General features: G+C 54.5%; 1 protein-coding gene across 1 annotated transcript; it reads right to left on the bottom strand.

Annotated features, from left to right (window-relative positions):
* Positions 1-11,846: 11,846 nt before the first annotated feature.
* On the bottom strand, positions 11,847-13,063 carry GADD45B (growth arrest and DNA damage inducible beta; the record flags this gene model as incomplete). The annotated part of the gene is made up of 4 exons (XM_080712110.1): positions 11,847-11,960; positions 12,208-12,430; positions 12,825-12,926; positions 13,020-13,063. 4 exons carry the CDS (start codon positions 13,061-13,063, stop codon positions 11,847-11,849), a joined length of 483 nt encoding a protein of 160 aa, XP_080568236.1.
* Between the last annotated feature and the right edge of the window lie 2,642 nt (positions 13,064-15,705).

The raw sequence follows: 15,705 nt of genomic DNA, 5'->3' as shown, positions 1-15,705 counted from the left end.
CAACCCGCTTCTGTCTCCAATTATCCAATTTAAGGAACCCGGAAACCCGGGCTCTGGACGGCGGGGGGGGGGCGGGGGGGCGGGGGGGGCGTCTGGGACCTGGGTCAGCACCCCCCCTCCGTCTCTCCCTCCACCCCCAGTGTCTGGAGAGAGGGTGGGGTGCAGGGAGGGCACCCCGAGGCTTCCCAAGGCGGCGCCTTGGTGCACACGGCGCGTGGGAGGTACTTGGACTTTCCCTTTTATGGAGAGGGGGAAACTGAGTCACGCTTGCTGAGTTGTCGTGGGTAGTACCGGGCAGGACTAAGATGCAAGCCCCAGAGCTCCGCCGCGGTCCCGCCCCGAGAAGCCCGCACGCCGCCCCGGCACGTGCGCCCCGGGAGCCCTCCGAGGGGCATTTATGGAGCGCCTGCTGTGTGCACGGGGCCCGGGCGCCGCCCCCGCCCCACGCGCGCGCGAGGGGGGGATGCGGGCTCGGGTTCTCACCCGCATCTGGGACGGGCGCGCCCTCCGTGCGCACCCGGGGTCCTGGGAACCGCCGGTCCCGAGGAGGGGGAGGGGTGGGAACAAGGAAAATTAAAAAAAAAATCACAAAACAATGTAGGGAAAGAATAAGGAAAGAAAGGAAGTCCTTCCCGCCCTTTTCCAGGTGCAGCGGCAGTCTCTGCAGTGTCCTTGGGCGGAGGAGGTGGCCCTTGGCTGGGCCACCGGGGGCCCTTTGGGGGTCTGTGAAGGGGACCCCGGGCGGCAGTGGAGAACATGCAGGTTTCTGACAGCCCCGCCTCGCAGGGTTCCAGGACCCTACTTCCTCCAAATAAACTCAGCTGCACCCCTGATCTCCCCCACCCAGTGTGGAGCCGGGCAAAGAGGCCACACCTGGATGGGGGAAAGATCTAGAGGAGGGGGCCCTCTGGACAGCCAGGAGTCGGAAACCGCACAGCTCTGGGCGAAAGGACAGAGGGACCCGCTGGCAGGCCCAGCTTGCTGGGCTCTCCCACGAACGCCCCGTCCCCAGGCAGCACTGATGCTTCTGCTTCCTGGAGAACGAGGGGGGGGGGGGCGTTCAGTCCAGGGATCCGTGTGCCCAGAACATCACCCAGCCCCCCAAGTCGGCAGAGCCCAAGGAGCCAGGCGCTAAGTTACAAGCCGGTCTTCTCAGGACATGGGAGGCTGAGACAGGAGAATCCAGGCTGGAGGCGGGCCTCAGCAACTTCGTGGGACCCTGTTTCAAGTAAAAAATAAAAAAGGCTAGCTGGGCTTGGTGGCCCAGTATCTCCCAGATACTGGGCTGGTTATCCCAGTATCTGGGAGGCTGAGACAGGAGCATCGCGGTTTTCCGACAGCCTCAGCTACTTAGTGAGGCCCTCTGCAACTCAGTGAGACCCTGTTTAAAAATAAAGAATACAGCCGGGCGTGGTGGCGCACGCTTGTAATCCCCGCGCTTGGGAGGCAGAGACAGGAGGATCGCGCAGGTTAGAAGCCAACCGCGCGCGCTGGCTTAGGAGACCCTGTTTCCAAATAAAAAATAAAAAAAATAGGTCTGGGAGTGTAGCCCAGAGGTAGAAGGGCTTCCAGGAACCCCATTAGCACCAAAAAAAAAGATAATAATAATAATTAATAAATAATACAAAATAGGACTGGGGGTGGAGCTCAGAGGTAGAATGCCCCTGGGTTCCATCCCCAGTACTGCAAATAAATAAATAAATAATAAATATATAAAAATAAATAATAAATAAAAAGGGCTGGAGGTGTAGCTCAGAGGTAAAATGCCTGTTGGGTTCAATCTCTAGAGTAATAATAATAACTATTATTATTATTATTATTATTATTATTATTTTACAGAAAGAAGGAGACCAAGCTAGCCGTGGTGGCTCACTGGTAATCCCAGTACTGGGGAGGCTGAGGCAGGAGGATTATAGGTTCAAGGACAGCTTCAGCAAGCAGTGAGACTCTTATCAACCCAGGGGGGCCCTGTTTTCAAATAAAAATGAAATAAAACTGGGGGTGGGTGGAGCTCAGCAGTAGAATGCCCTGGCTTTGATCCCTAGTACCACAAAAAAAAAAAAAAAAAAAAAAAAAAAGAGAATGAGGGAGGTCAAGGATGGACCTGAGAGCAGATATTCCTGGATTACCCCAGAAGCATCCTGGGTCAGTTCTGTACACCCCAACAACAGTTCCCCAAGTCTCTGCCCAAGGACTTTCTCTAGTGGCAGGATCTGACCTGGACCCCCTTCTGGATGGCAGGGAGTCCAAGCCTTCACAGCAATCCCCCCAAACAGGGAGGATGGAGTTGGGGGGTAAACTGAGGCATGCAGCGTGATGACCTCTCTCATTCTTCCCCTGGGGTGTTGGACCTCCAGGGGTTCAATCGCAGAGACCCCGCTGCCAGGTGCTGGCCGGGGCTCCTGCCTCTCCTCCTGGTCGTGCCGGTGTGCGCCCGCGTGGTGGGCCCACGGGAGCCGTGATGAGCAGGCGACTGTTCCCGAGAACGCGCCCCCTGGGCGTGGGTGCTGCCGTCCATTGATTCACTCAATATTTACTGAGCCATGATCGGTGCCAGGGTTTGTGCCAGCGCAGAGAAAATAAGAAAGAGGTTTTTTCTTTTCTTTTTTTTCTTTTTTTCTTTTTGCTTTTTTTCTGGTACTGGGAATTGAACCCAGGGACGGTCTATCTCTGAGTTATACCCTGCCAGCCCCTTTTTGTTATTTATTTATTTATCTATTTATTTATTTTTGCGGTACTAGGGATGAAACCCAGAGACATTCTACCTCCAAGCTACACCCCCAGCCCTATTTTTTATTCTATATTTGGAAACCGGGTCTCACTGAGTTGTAGAGGGCCTCACTAAGTAGCTGAGGCTGGCCGCCAACTGTGATCCTCTGATTTCAGCCTCCCGAGTGCTGGGATTACAAGCGTGCGCCACCATGCCTGACTTTTATTCGTGTGTGTGTGTGTGTGTGTGTGTGTGTGTGTGTGTGAGTGTGTGTGAGAGAGATACTGGAGATGGAACAAACCCAGAAGCTTTCAACCCTCGGGCTACACTCCCAGACCTATTTTATATTTTATTTGGAAACAGGGTCTCTTAAGCTGGCTTTGAACCTGCGCAATCCTCCTGTCTCCGCCTCCCAGGCGCGGGGATTACAAGCGTGCGCCACCACGCCCAGCCTAATTTTTTATTTTGAAACAAGGTCTCACCGAGTTGCTGAGGTTGGCCTTGAACACTATGATCCTCCTGTCTCAGCCTTCCAAGTGCTGGGATGACGGGCATTCTCCTCATGCTCAGCTGATAATGCTGATAATGGGATTTTGCACCTGCAGGTTGTCTTAGGTCTCAGTCCAGTCCTTAGATTTATTTATTTATTTATTTATTTATTTATTTATACTGGGAATTGAACCCAGGAGCATTCTACCTCCAAATTGTGCTCCCAGCCTGATTTTTTGTTTTAATTTCTTAATTGGAAACAGGGTCTAGCTAGGTTGCTGAGAGCCTGGCTAAATTGCCAAGGCTGGCTTTGAACCCGTGATCTTCCTATCTCAGCCTCTCAGATACTGTGGTTACAGGTGTGCAACTGCCTCAGCTACTTAGTGAGATCCCGTTTCAAAATAAAGAATAAAAAATAGGACTAGGGGGGTAGCTTGGTGGTAGAATGCCCCTGGGTTCATTCCTCAGTAACAAAAACTAAAAAAATACATAAAATATGCTTGTCTAGCATGTGCAAAGCCCTGGTTCCATCCCCAGCACTGCAAAAAAAAAAAAAAAAAAAAAAAAGATGATAGATAGATAGATAGATAGATGGCTGGGCATGGTGCACACCTGTGTTCCCAATACTTGGGAGGCTGAAACAGGAGGATCGCAGGTTGGAAGGCAGCCTTGGGCCACGCAACTTAGCGAGGTTCTCAGCAACCTAGTGAGACCCCGTTTCCAAATAAGAAATTAAAAAGTCGAGCCAGACGTGGTGGCGCACGCTTGTAATCCCAGCATTCAGGAGGCAACACTGGAAGATCACGGTTCGCGGACAGCCTCAGCTACTTAGTGAGGCCCCTTGCAACTCAGTGGGACCCTGTTTCAAAAATAAAAACTAGCCGGGCGTGGTGGCGCACGCTTGTAATCCCTGCGCTTGGGAGACTGAGACCGGAGGATGGCACAGGTTCAAAGCCAGCCTCAGCTAGTTACTGAGGCTCTCAGCAACTTAGTGAGATTCTGTTTCTAAATAAAATATATAAAAAATAGTTCTGGGAGTATAGCCCAGAGGTAAAAATCCTCTGGGTTTCACCCCCAATACCACACACACACATACACACTAATAATAATAAACAAAAATAATAAAAAATTAAAAATTAGGGCTGGGGATGTCACTCAGAAGTAGGATTCTCCTGGGTTCCATCCCCAATACTGCAAAAAAGCAATAATAAATAAATAAATAAATAAATAAATAAATAAATAAATAAATGCCGGGCGTGGTGGCGCACGTTTGGGACTGTGCTCCCGCGCTTGTGAGGCTGAGACAGGAGGGTCACACAGGTTCGATGTCAGCCTCAGCTACTTAGTGCGGCTCTCAGCAACTTAGTGAGACCCTGTTTCCAAATAAAATAGAAAATAGGTCTGGGAGTATAGCCGGGAGGTAGAAAGCCTCTGGGTTCCACCCCAGTACCACAAAAAATAAAAAATAAATAAATATAAATAAATAAATAAATAAATAATCAGGATAGGGATGTGGCCTGGAGGTAGAATGCCTCTAGGTTCAATTTCCAGTGCCAAGAAAGAAAAAAAGAAAGAAAGAAAGGAAGAAAGAAAGAGAGAAAGAAAAGAGGGAGAGAATAAATTTGGGCAGGGACTGATGTGTGATGTGTACATAAAGGAAAGACGACCAGCGCCTACTAGTAGTGACAGTGAAGGCCTCCCAGAAGCTGGAGCAGCCTGGGGTGGGTTCTCCCTCCCGGGCTTCCGAGCCAGCCCCAAGAGCTTGACCTTTGCTTCGGACTTCTGGCTCAGATGTGGTGTGTAAGCCCCGAGACTGTGCTCTGTTGTTATAGCCGCCACTGGGAGCTCATACGGTGGGTGTGGGCATGTCTGTGCATATCCGCATGCATTTGGGAATCCGAGTATCACGGGTGTCTGCTGCTTTTGTGTGTGCATGCATCTGTACTTATGCCAAGAGCTTAGAGTAGAAAGAGTCACAGGCCACCAGCCAGGTCCCCTTTCTCCCCAGACCAGAGGCTATGCCCTGGGGCCACCTACTTTTTTGTGAGGGGGTACTAGGGATGGAACCCAGGGGCATTCTACCTCCAAGCTACACCCCCAGCCCTATTTTTTTATTCTTTATTTGGAAACAGGGTCTCACTGAGTTGCAGGGGGCCGCACTAAGTAGCTGAGGCTGGCCGCGAACGGCGATCCTCCTGTCTCAGCCTCCCGAATGCTGGGATGACAATCGTGCGCCACCACGCCTAGTGGGCTACCCTACTTCCAAATCAGCGTCTCTGTTCCTGCTCACTGGGGGAGCCTGAGGGGTCCTCATGTTATCCTGGGACCCCAGTTGGTCAAGAGTGCCGGATGAGACCGAGCGTGGTGGCACACCCTTGTAATCTCAGCACTTGGGAGGCTGAGACAGGAGGATCGCACGGGTTCAAAGCCAGACTCAGCTACTTAGTGAGGCTCTCAGCAACTTAGTGAGACCATGTTTCCATATAAAATATTTTATTTTATTTATTTATTTTTTTGCAGGTCTGGGGATGGAACCCAGGGGCACTTGACCTCCAAGCTATACCCCCTGCCCTGTTTTTTTTTTTTTTTTTTATTCTTTATTTTGAAACCGGGTCTCACTGAGTTGCAGAGGGCCTCACTAAGTAGCTAAGGCTGTCCGCGAACCGTGATCCTCCGGTCTCAGCCTCCCGAATGCTGGGATTACAAGCGTGCGCCACCACGCCCGGCTCCATATAAAATATTAAATAGGTCTGGGAGTATAACCCGGAGGTAGAAAGCCCCTGGGTTCCACCCTTATTACCAAAAAAAAAAAAAAAAAAAAAAGTCCCAGATGCCCAGAGCTTGTTCCTGGGGTCGCTCACTGGTTGTAGGGCACAAGCCTCATGGCCAGAGATTCAGACGGGGTCTGTGAATCACAGGTAGCTCGGCAAGTATTTGTGCACAGAGAGAGAGAGCTGTAGGGTGGACAGCTGCACACTGAGTCACGAAATAATAGCTCACTTTTCCGGAAACTGTCCTAAACGCTGGATACACTTTAAGGAATTGAAGACTCAGAACAGCCCCAAGAGCTGGGCATCCCGGTTGGCATCCCTACTGTAGAGATATTTAAAACAAAACAAAAACAAAACAAAAAACAGAGCCCAAAGAGGTGAGGCGATGGGCAGAGGTCACCCGGCCTCCGACACAGGGTCAGGTTCGCTGAGCTGGGCTGTGTCACTAGACGTGGCTGGGATCCAGCTCTCTGCTGGTGAACACATGTCCCTTAGGAGCAAAACAGTCTGTCCTGCAGCAGGGACACAGAAGGTCAGCAGTGAGTCAGCTCTCCTCGTAAGAGCCTTGGTGAGACTTTGTGCTACGTACATTTATGATGCCCTGACTGTGTTCCAGGCTAGACGCTAGGAGTCTAGGGTAAGGGGAGAAAAACAGACCCTCCCTCAGCCCTCTGGGAATCTGCAGCCTAACCCAGAAGACAGACGAGGAGCAGACACTACAGGTCCAACATAGGAAAGGGAGGTGGAGCTGGTGTGGGGCGTACCTCTGTCATCCCCGCACTTGGGAGGCGGAGACAGGAGGATCGCGCAGGTTCGAAGCCAGCCGGGCTGGCTTAAGAGACCCTGTTTCCAAATAAAAATATGAAATAGGTCTGGGAGTGTAGCCTGGAGGTAGAAAGGTTTCCAGGAACCCAAGTACCACAAAAAATAAACAAACAAATAAATAAATAAAAACACAAAAGGTCTGGGGGTATAGCTCAGAGGTAGACTGCCTCTGGATTCAATCTCTAGTAATACACACACACACACACACACACACACACACACACACACACATGCACACACACACGCACAAGGATGCAGGTCTAGTCCACCACAAGACCAGGAATAAAGATATTCTTTGAGCTGGGTGTGAAATTACGCTTGTAATTCCAGTACTTGGGATGCTGAGACAGGAGGATCCCAGGGTTCAAAGCCAGCCACAGCAATGCAGAGCAGTCTCAGTAAACCTAGTGCAGCCCTGTTTCTGAATAAAGAAATATAGCAGGTTATGGACATAGCTTGGAGGTACAATGCTTCTATGTTCAATCCCAGTACCGAAAAAAAAAAAAAAAAGATATTTCTCCCTGGGCGTGGTGGCGCACGCTTGCAATCCCCGCGCTTGGGAGGCTGAGACAGGAGGATCGCGCGGGTTCGAAGCCAGCCTCAGCTACTTAGTGAGGCTCTCGGCAACTCAGTAAGACCCTGTTTCCAAATAAAATATAAAATAGGTCTGGGAGTATAGCCCAGAGGTAGAAACCTCCCGGGTTCCACCCCCCAGTACCACCAATAAAAAATAAATAAATAAATAAATTGCTGAGGCCGGCCTCCGACCTGGGATTCTCCTGTGTCAGCCGCCAGAGTGCTGGGGTGACAAGCGTGCGCCACCAAGCCTGGCTGGGAAACGATTCTGTCCATCCTTGGGGTGAGCCAGGGTACGGCTGACCGCAGCCACAGAGGCAGGAGTGAGGACGGGAATTAGGGCCAGGGCAGCCAGGCCGCTCTCCTGCACTGTCTGGGACTGCCCGGCCCCAGGACAGTGAAGGCAGCCGCGGGTTTTAGTTTGTTTGTTTGTTTGTTTATTTATTTATTTTTGGTGGTACTGGGGGTGGAACCCAGAGGCTTTCTACCTCTGGATTATACTCCCAGACCCATTTTTTTATATTTTATTTGGAAACAGGGTCTCCCTAAGTTGCTGAGAGCCTCACTAAGTAGCTGAGGCTGGCTTCGAACCCGCGCCATCCTCCCGTCTCAGCCTCCCAAGCGTGGGGATGACAAGCGTGGGCCGCCACGCCCGGCAGCCGTGGGATTTGAAGTTTGGGATTGCCTCCACCCTGGGCTGGGCCCTCTGAGCTTCAAGTTCTTCATGGATATACATAACATTACACTTACAAGGAGAACCCGGCGTGCTGGCGCACCCTTGTGAACCCAGCATTCGGGAGGCTGAGACAGGAGGATGGAGGTTCGAGGACAGCCTCAGCTACTACTTAGTGAGGCCCTGTTTCAAAATAAAAAATAAAAACTTTACCAGGACACAGGATCAGGGGTTGGGTGGGGACAGATCCTGCGGCCAAAGGACCACCCGGCCATGCTGACTCAGGCTTGACTTGTAATGTTGAAATTTGCCTACTGGATTGGCTTTCTCCTCCTCTTCCTTTCTTCTTCTTTTTCCTTCTCCTTTCCCTTTTTCTTCTGCATTCACTTAAGTTTTTATTTTTAGTTTTATTTATTTATTTATCCATTTATTTATTTATTTTGGTGGTACTGGGGTTCCTGAAAGCCCTTCTACCTCCGGGCTACACTCCCAGACCTATTTTTTTTATACATTTTTTTATTTTTGGAAACAGGGTCTCCTAAGCCAGCACGGCTGGCTTCGAACCTGCGCGATCCTCCTGTCTCCGCCTCCCAAGCACAGGGATTACAAACGTGCGCCACCACGCCCGGCAGTTTTATTTATTTATTTATTTATTTATTTATTTATTTATTTATTGATGGTACTGGGGATGGAACCCAGGGCCATTCTACCTCTGAGCTACACCCCCAGCCCTATTTTTTATTCTTTATTTTGAAACAGGGTCTCACTGAGTTGCGGAGGGCCTTGCTAAGTAGCTGAGGCTGGGACAGCGAATTGCAGTCCTCCTGTCTCAGCCTCCAGGATGCTGGAATGACAAGCCTGCACCACCATGCCGGCTCCAATAGAGATTTCTGTGCAAAATCCAAACAGCTTAGAAAGGGGCCACTCATGTCAGGCATCTTGATGGAGCCGCAGATGGATGGATGGGGACCGGTCCTCGGCGTCCGGAGCAGCTCTCTGGTTTTCTGGTTAAAAGAAGCTGGCCTCGTCTTCCCTTTCTATTTCCTACAGATTTGTAATAAAAATTTGCTGCCACTGAATAAAATAAAACGTCACCTGAAATTGTTCTTCGTCTTAGCCGGGCGTGGCGGCGCACACTTGTCGTCCCAGTACTTGGGAGGCTGAGACCGGAGGATCGCGGTTCGCAGACATCCTCAGCTACTTAGTGAGGCCCTCTGCAACTCAGTGAGACCCGGTTTCAAAATAAAGAATTAAAAATAGGGCTGGGGGTGGAGCTCGGAGGTAGAATGGCCCTGAGTTCCACCCCAGTAACACACACACACACACACACACACACACACACAAAAGTTATTCGTCTTGCCCACTGAGTTTTTAATTTGGCGTGGAAGGTGCGCCACCCGCCTCCTGTCAGTCCTGTCTCTGCCAACTCACAGGTGGCGGTGAGGAGGCTGGAGATAATTGTGGGAATCTTTGGCGTATGACAGGAGCGCCATAGTAGCAGCTACAATCTGCTGATCTTTTTCTATACTTTTTTTTTTTAATGGTACTGAGGATAAACCTGGGGCTTTCTACCTCTGGGCTACATTCTCAGACCTATTTCATTTATTTATTTAATTTTTGTGGTACTGGGGGTGGAACCCAGAGGCTTTCTACGTCCGGGCTCTACTCCCAGACCTATTTTATACTTTATTTGGAAACAGGGTCTCACTGAGTTGCTGAGAGCCTCACTAAGTAGCTGAGGCTGGCTTCGAACCTGCGCGATCCTCCTGTCTCAGCCTCCTAAATGCTGGGATGACAAGCGTGCGCCACCACGCCCGGCTTCCCAGCCCTTTTTATATTTATTTATTTATTTATTTATTTATTTATTTATTTATTTATTGGTGGTACTGGGGTTCCTGGAAGCCCTTCTACCTCCGGGCTACACTCCCAGACCTATTTTTACATTTTTTTTATTTGGAAACAGGGTCTCCTAAGCCAGCGCGCGCGGCTGGCTTCGAACCTGCGCGATCCTCCTGTCTCCGCCTCCCAAACGTGCGCCACCACGCCCGGCTATTTTTTTTTTTTTAAACGTTGCAGAGGCTGGCCTCGAACCTGCGATCCTCCTGTCTCAGCGTCCTTAGCACTAGGATCACAGGTGTGCACCTCCCCAGCCCTAAACCCTCGGGGATTCCCCTCCCCTCCCCCCCGGCCTCCCTCCGCACTCCCCTCCCCCCCCTTTCTGGGGTTTCCCTCTTTCTCGGGGTTCCCGTCCCCCCTCTACCCGGGTCTCCCCTCCTCCCATCCCAGAGGGAGCCGCCCGCCCCCCCCCCCGGGGGCTCCCCTCCCCTCCCGCCCCGTGATCCCGGGGGTTTCCTCCGCGCCCACGCGGGGCTCCGTGGAAAGGTCGCGGCCTGCGGCGGCCCCCTCCCGCCCCCCGCCGGGCTCGCAGGCCCCGGGGCCGCGGTGATGCGCGCCCACCTTGCGGACCCCGGCCGGGAAGGGCCAGGCCCGGGACCCGCGGGAGGCGGCTGCGGCTCCGGGTTTCGGTTTAGCGGGAGCCCGACTTCCTGGGGTATTTTTCTGCTTGTTGATTTTACTTTGGGGAAAGAAAAAAAAAATTTTTTTTTTTCCTTTAGTGGAAATGAAGAGGCCCATCCTGGCAGGGAGAGGCCTGGGTGAGTGGGTAGGGGCGCCATCTCCGAGGGGCCCCCCTGCCCCCCCCCAAAAGCAGGTCGGGACGCCTCGCTGTGTGGTCTTGGGCGCCCCAGTGACCTCTCTGGACCTCGGTTGGGCCGTGGGGGGCTGCAGCCAGCACTCCCCCGCCCCCCCTGCGCCAGGCTTGGCGTTGGCTCCAGGACAGCCGGTAACAGCAGTGGCAAGAGAGACCAGGTTTCGTAATAAACCGGTCTTAATTGCTACAGGGCAGAAGGAAAGAGAGAGAAAAAAAAGACACAAAGATTTGTTGGAGTTGGGTGGCGGCGCCGGCTGCAGAGAGAGGCGCTGTGTCTGCAGCCTGGAGCTGCTAATAGGGGCTTAAGTAAGGCTTCCTGGTGAGCCAGGGGCCGAGTTCGCAGTGTGAGGGCGTGGGGAGGGCCCTCCCCCTGCCCAGAAGCCGGGGGGAAAACACACCAGCACCCCAGAGGTTTTAGAAGTTTATTACAAGGTCATCATAGTAGAAATAAAAATAGATGCGCTGTCTCTTTAGCTCTCCAGCTCTCTCGAGGTGGTTTCAGTAGCAAGTGCGAGTAACAAAATAGATGGTCTCTAGAATTTGCAAACTCGGAGAATTTGCAAAGGGGGGAGCTGGTGGGTGCAGAGCAGCCCCAGCTCCAGCTCCCCAGCGCTCCACGTGTCCCGTGTGGAGGGTCCGCGCCCTCGGTCAACCAGGTCGCTGGTGTTGCAGCGATGTCAGCTCGTCTCCAGGAGGGTGGGGGGCGCAGTAGGTCCCGCCCACCCCTGCAGTGTGGAGCCCAGGCGCTCAGGATGGGGAGGGAGGCAGCAGCTGCCCCCTCTCTGGCCTCTGTGTTCGGGAAGCCTGGGCTCCGGGGTCCCCTCTCTCCTGCCGGCCCGGGTCCCCTCTTCTTTCTCTCTCTCTCTCTCTCTCTCTCTCTCTCTCTCTGTGGCTGCCTCTGGCGCTGCTGTCCCAGTGCCGCCTTGGGGGTGGCCGCACACACCCCTCTCTCTCCTCTTCGGTCTCAAAGACTCTGCCCCCGATGGTCTCATGGATTGGGTTGTCTGGGGGGTGGTTTTGGGGGGAGGGGGTCAAATACGTATTTTATATGTTTTTTGGCAGTAATTCAACGGCTTCCGATGTTGGGAGGCCTCAGCGCTCCTGGAGAGAGATATACGGGACCCACTGGTTGTTGCCCCGGCTCTCCTCACAATAGCTGGCCACCTCCACCAGGCCGTGGCTCTTCCAGGCATCAGTGTGAGGGTTCTGTGGGAGGAAAAAGGCGGGTTTAGAGGGAGCCCCAGGAGTGGGTGGGGAGCCTCCCTCTCCTGGGGCCCCTCTGGGGAAAACAAGCAGGCTCAAAATAGCTGCCGGGGTGACGAGGCCCTGGCCCAGCTGCCCACGGGACATGCCGGGCATGGCTGGGCGCTGAGCTGGTGCAGGACTGGCCGGCCCGGATTTTGTTGACAAACACGGGCGCAGGTGCCCTGGTGTGGGGCGGAGCCCGGCTCACCGTGACCAGGAGGCAGTGCAGGTCCCGGGCGTCGGGGGTGCCCTGGGCCTCGGTGGGCTCGCCCAGCAGCTGTGCCAGCCGCTGCATGCCGGACACCCTCACGATGTCGATGTCGTTATCACAGCAAAAGGACTGGATCAGGGTGAAGTGAATCTGCAGGGCGATGTCGTCCTCCTCCTCCTCGTCAATAGCCAGGAGACACAGGACCACACTGTCAGGGTCCCTGGGGGGGGGGGGGGTTGCAGAAGGGACACAGCAGGTCAGGTGAGAGTCGGCGGAGGACCACCCTGCACCGGGGGTGTGAGCCCAGAGAGACACGGCAGGTGCAGGGCTGCAAGCCCCGGGGCTGGGGGAGGGGGACGGTCAAAGCATTAGTGCCGACCGGACCTTAAAGGGAGGGGCGCCTGCAAACGCTGCAGCGTCGGGATGCTGCAGCCCCCTCCCCTCCCCCTCCTCAAAGAGCAGAGAGATCCTAAATCCACCGTGTGTGCGTGTGTGTTGGGGGGGGGGGCGAGCTAGGGGAAGTCCCAGACCCGTGCAAGCGCCCGGTGCAGGAAGCCTGCAGAGCAGAGGGGCGCCCCCACCCGCGCCCAGCCCGGGAAGGGGGTCTGACTCACACATTCATCAGCTTGGCTGACTCGTACACCCCCACCGTGAGGCGGTCCTGGCGCTGCGCGGCCACCAGCAGCTCTTCCACGGCGGCCGTCACCGTCTGCATCCTGAGGTCGGAGGAGAAAGAGGGTCAGCACCGCTCCGGCCCTGGGGGCCACGGCCCGGCCCCTCCCTCGGGCGGTGGGGCCCCGGCTACTTACTTCTGCGCCGCGTTGTCGCACGCCACGAGCTCTTCCAGCGTCATGCTGCAGTTATAATCCACAGTGGACGCGGCCCCACGACAGTCCTCCGGGAGGGATTGCAAAAGCCGAGCCTGAGAGCCCTTCCACGGAGCCAGAACCATCCAAGACGTTCGCGAGGCTGCGAGGTCCTCACTCCGCAAGAGGAAAAAATAAATAAAAAGAAGTGGGGGGAAAAAAAGATTGCAAAGTCCTTAGCAAGGCGTAATCCACGGAGTCCCAGCGAAGCTCTCCAATCCACGGCCTCAGTGATCTGAGCCGGTGCCCGCCGGCGCCGCCTTTTATAGACTCGTCCCGCCGGGGCGTGGCCTCCGCGAGACTGTCCGTCCCTCCCATTGGCGGAAAAACAAAGGCCAGAGCAGCGAGCGCTGCGGTTGGCGGGCGGCGGCGAGGGGGCGGAGCATCGCCCGAGGGCGCCCCACGTGGGGGCGAGAGTTGGGCGGAGCGCGCGGGGGGACCGAGAGTGCCAGAAAAGAAAAAAACAGAAGTTTTTCTCCTGATTTCCCGGCAGCCGCGCCGCGGTTCGGGGCGCGCGCGGGATTTCCAGCGCGCGAGGCTGCTTAGATTCGGGGCGGGGGGTGGGGGGGCTGGAATCCCCTGGATATCCCCGGAGAGTACCGGGCCGGAGCCTTTCCCAGGCTCTGCTGGAGGTGTGGGGGGGACTGCATGGGGAAGGGGCTAAATAATTTGCAGCCTGATCCCTCCCAGACGGTTCTAGCTGGCTGTAGGGACCCCCAAGATGCCCGGTGACTTATCTGGGAAATGCGTGCATTAAATCAAATGAGGGGCGTACTGTTAGGACTCACATCGGTGGTCGCAGGCGGCCTCTTTCAAGTCCCCAGAAGTGGGGGCTGCAAAGACGACCTCCGGGCTTCCCACCTGACCTTTGAGAATGCACGCCAGCCCAGGGTGCAAAGTACGCGCCCAATTAAAAAGTCACCGAGCGGCAGCGGCAGCGCAGGCCGCCCTGGGTCCCCCGGCGCAGGGGCTGCTGAGCCCCGGGGACGAGCCCGCGCCCCCTGCCCATCCCCCGCGAGTTTCAGGGTCGCGGGCGCGGAGAGGTGCAGGTGGCCGGGCTGAGCGGCTCCCCCTGCCGGCCGTCTGGCGGTCCACCCGGGGCCGCGGCTCCTAGAAGGATTCCGACCCGAGTCGCCGCCGCCCCCTCCATCAGGATCTCAGCGACCACCACCGCCCCGTTGGGGTAGACGCTGACCTACGTGGAGGGCGTGGTGGGTTTTGTTTTTTTATTATTATTTTTTTAACCAGGATCCCCCTGCCTGTATCCTGGATTCCGTCCTGTCTGTGATCAAGGACTCGGGCAGCCGGAGGACCAGGCTTATTACTATGCAAATGGGGAAACTGAGGCCGGGTCCCAGCCACCTGTGTGGGCCCAGCACTTCACGAGAGCGGCTGCGGGCAGGCCTGCGGGGGACCGTCTCCCACGGCCCATCGGGGGCTCCCTGGTGACTCACTTATGCATCCCCTCCCCCGCGAGCCTCCGGCCTGGCCCGGGCCCCGGGACTCGGTTCCCCCGGCTCCGCGGGTCTGGCTGACGCATCCCGCCGCCTCCGCGCCGCCCACCGCGGGGGCGAGAAATGTCTCGGGCGCGGGGAGGCGCGGCGGCGCCACCTGGCGGCCGCAGGAGGTCCCTGCGCCCGCAGCGCCGGAAAAGATGGGGGTATTTGCAATATTTTACATATACAATTTTTTTTTCGTGTGTGGTACTGGGGGTGGAACCCAGGGGGCATTTCTACCTCCGGGCTACACTCCCAGACCTTTTTTTTATACTTTATTTGGAAATAGGGTCTCACTACGTTGCTGAGAGCCTAAGTAGCTGAGGCTGGCTTCGAACCTGTGCGATCCTCCTGTCTCAGCCTCCCAAGCGCTGAGATTACAAGCCTGCGACATCACGCCCGGCTCATATACAATATTCTGCATATGCAACATAGGTTTTTAATTTTTTTTTTTTTTTGCAGTACTGGGTATGAAACCCAGGGGCATTCGACTTCCGAGCTACAGCCCCCCAGCCCTATTTTTATTCTTTATTTTGATTTTATTTATTTCTCTGTATTTATGCAATGTAGGTTAATAGATGCAATGCCTTAAAAGTCAAGTTGAAACCGGGAGTGGTGGCGCAGGCTTGAAATCCCAGCACTTGGGAGGCTGAGACAGGAGGACCGCAGGTTCACGGCCAGCCTCAGCTATTTAGTGAGGCCCTCTGCAACTCAGTGAGACCCTGTTTCCAAATAAAGAATAAAAAAATAGGCTGGGGGTGTAGCAAAAAAAAGAAAAGAAAAGAAAAAAAAGAAAAAGAAAAGAAAGAAGGAAAGAGAGAAAGAAAGAAAATGAATAAAAAATGATTAAACATATAAATAATGTGAGCACAGCCTGGTGTGGGGCAAAGTGGGTCGGGCCACTTAGAACAGCCAGAGCCGGGCCAGACAGAAGGACAGACAGTTTCCTGGTTCAAACCGGAAATGGCATCCCAGGCCTCAGAAACTACCAGGACAAAGGCCGGGCCTCTGAGGAAGAGGCTGTTTTGACTACAGTGGAGGTCCTAAAAAAGACCCTGAATGCCTCCCTGAGCACCTGTGTTTTGGGTTTGTTTTCTTTTGTTTTCTGAGCCCCAGGATGAGTCCGCAGCAGC

The sequence above is a fragment of the Muscardinus avellanarius genome (assembly GCF_963383645.1).
Source record: "Muscardinus avellanarius genome assembly, chromosome: 16".
In the NCBI taxonomy this organism is placed as follows: Eukaryota; Metazoa; Chordata; class Mammalia; order Rodentia; family Gliridae; genus Muscardinus; species Muscardinus avellanarius.
The sequence above is the reverse complement of the archived record's forward strand: the minus strand, read 5'-3'. Positions and strand labels throughout refer to the sequence as shown.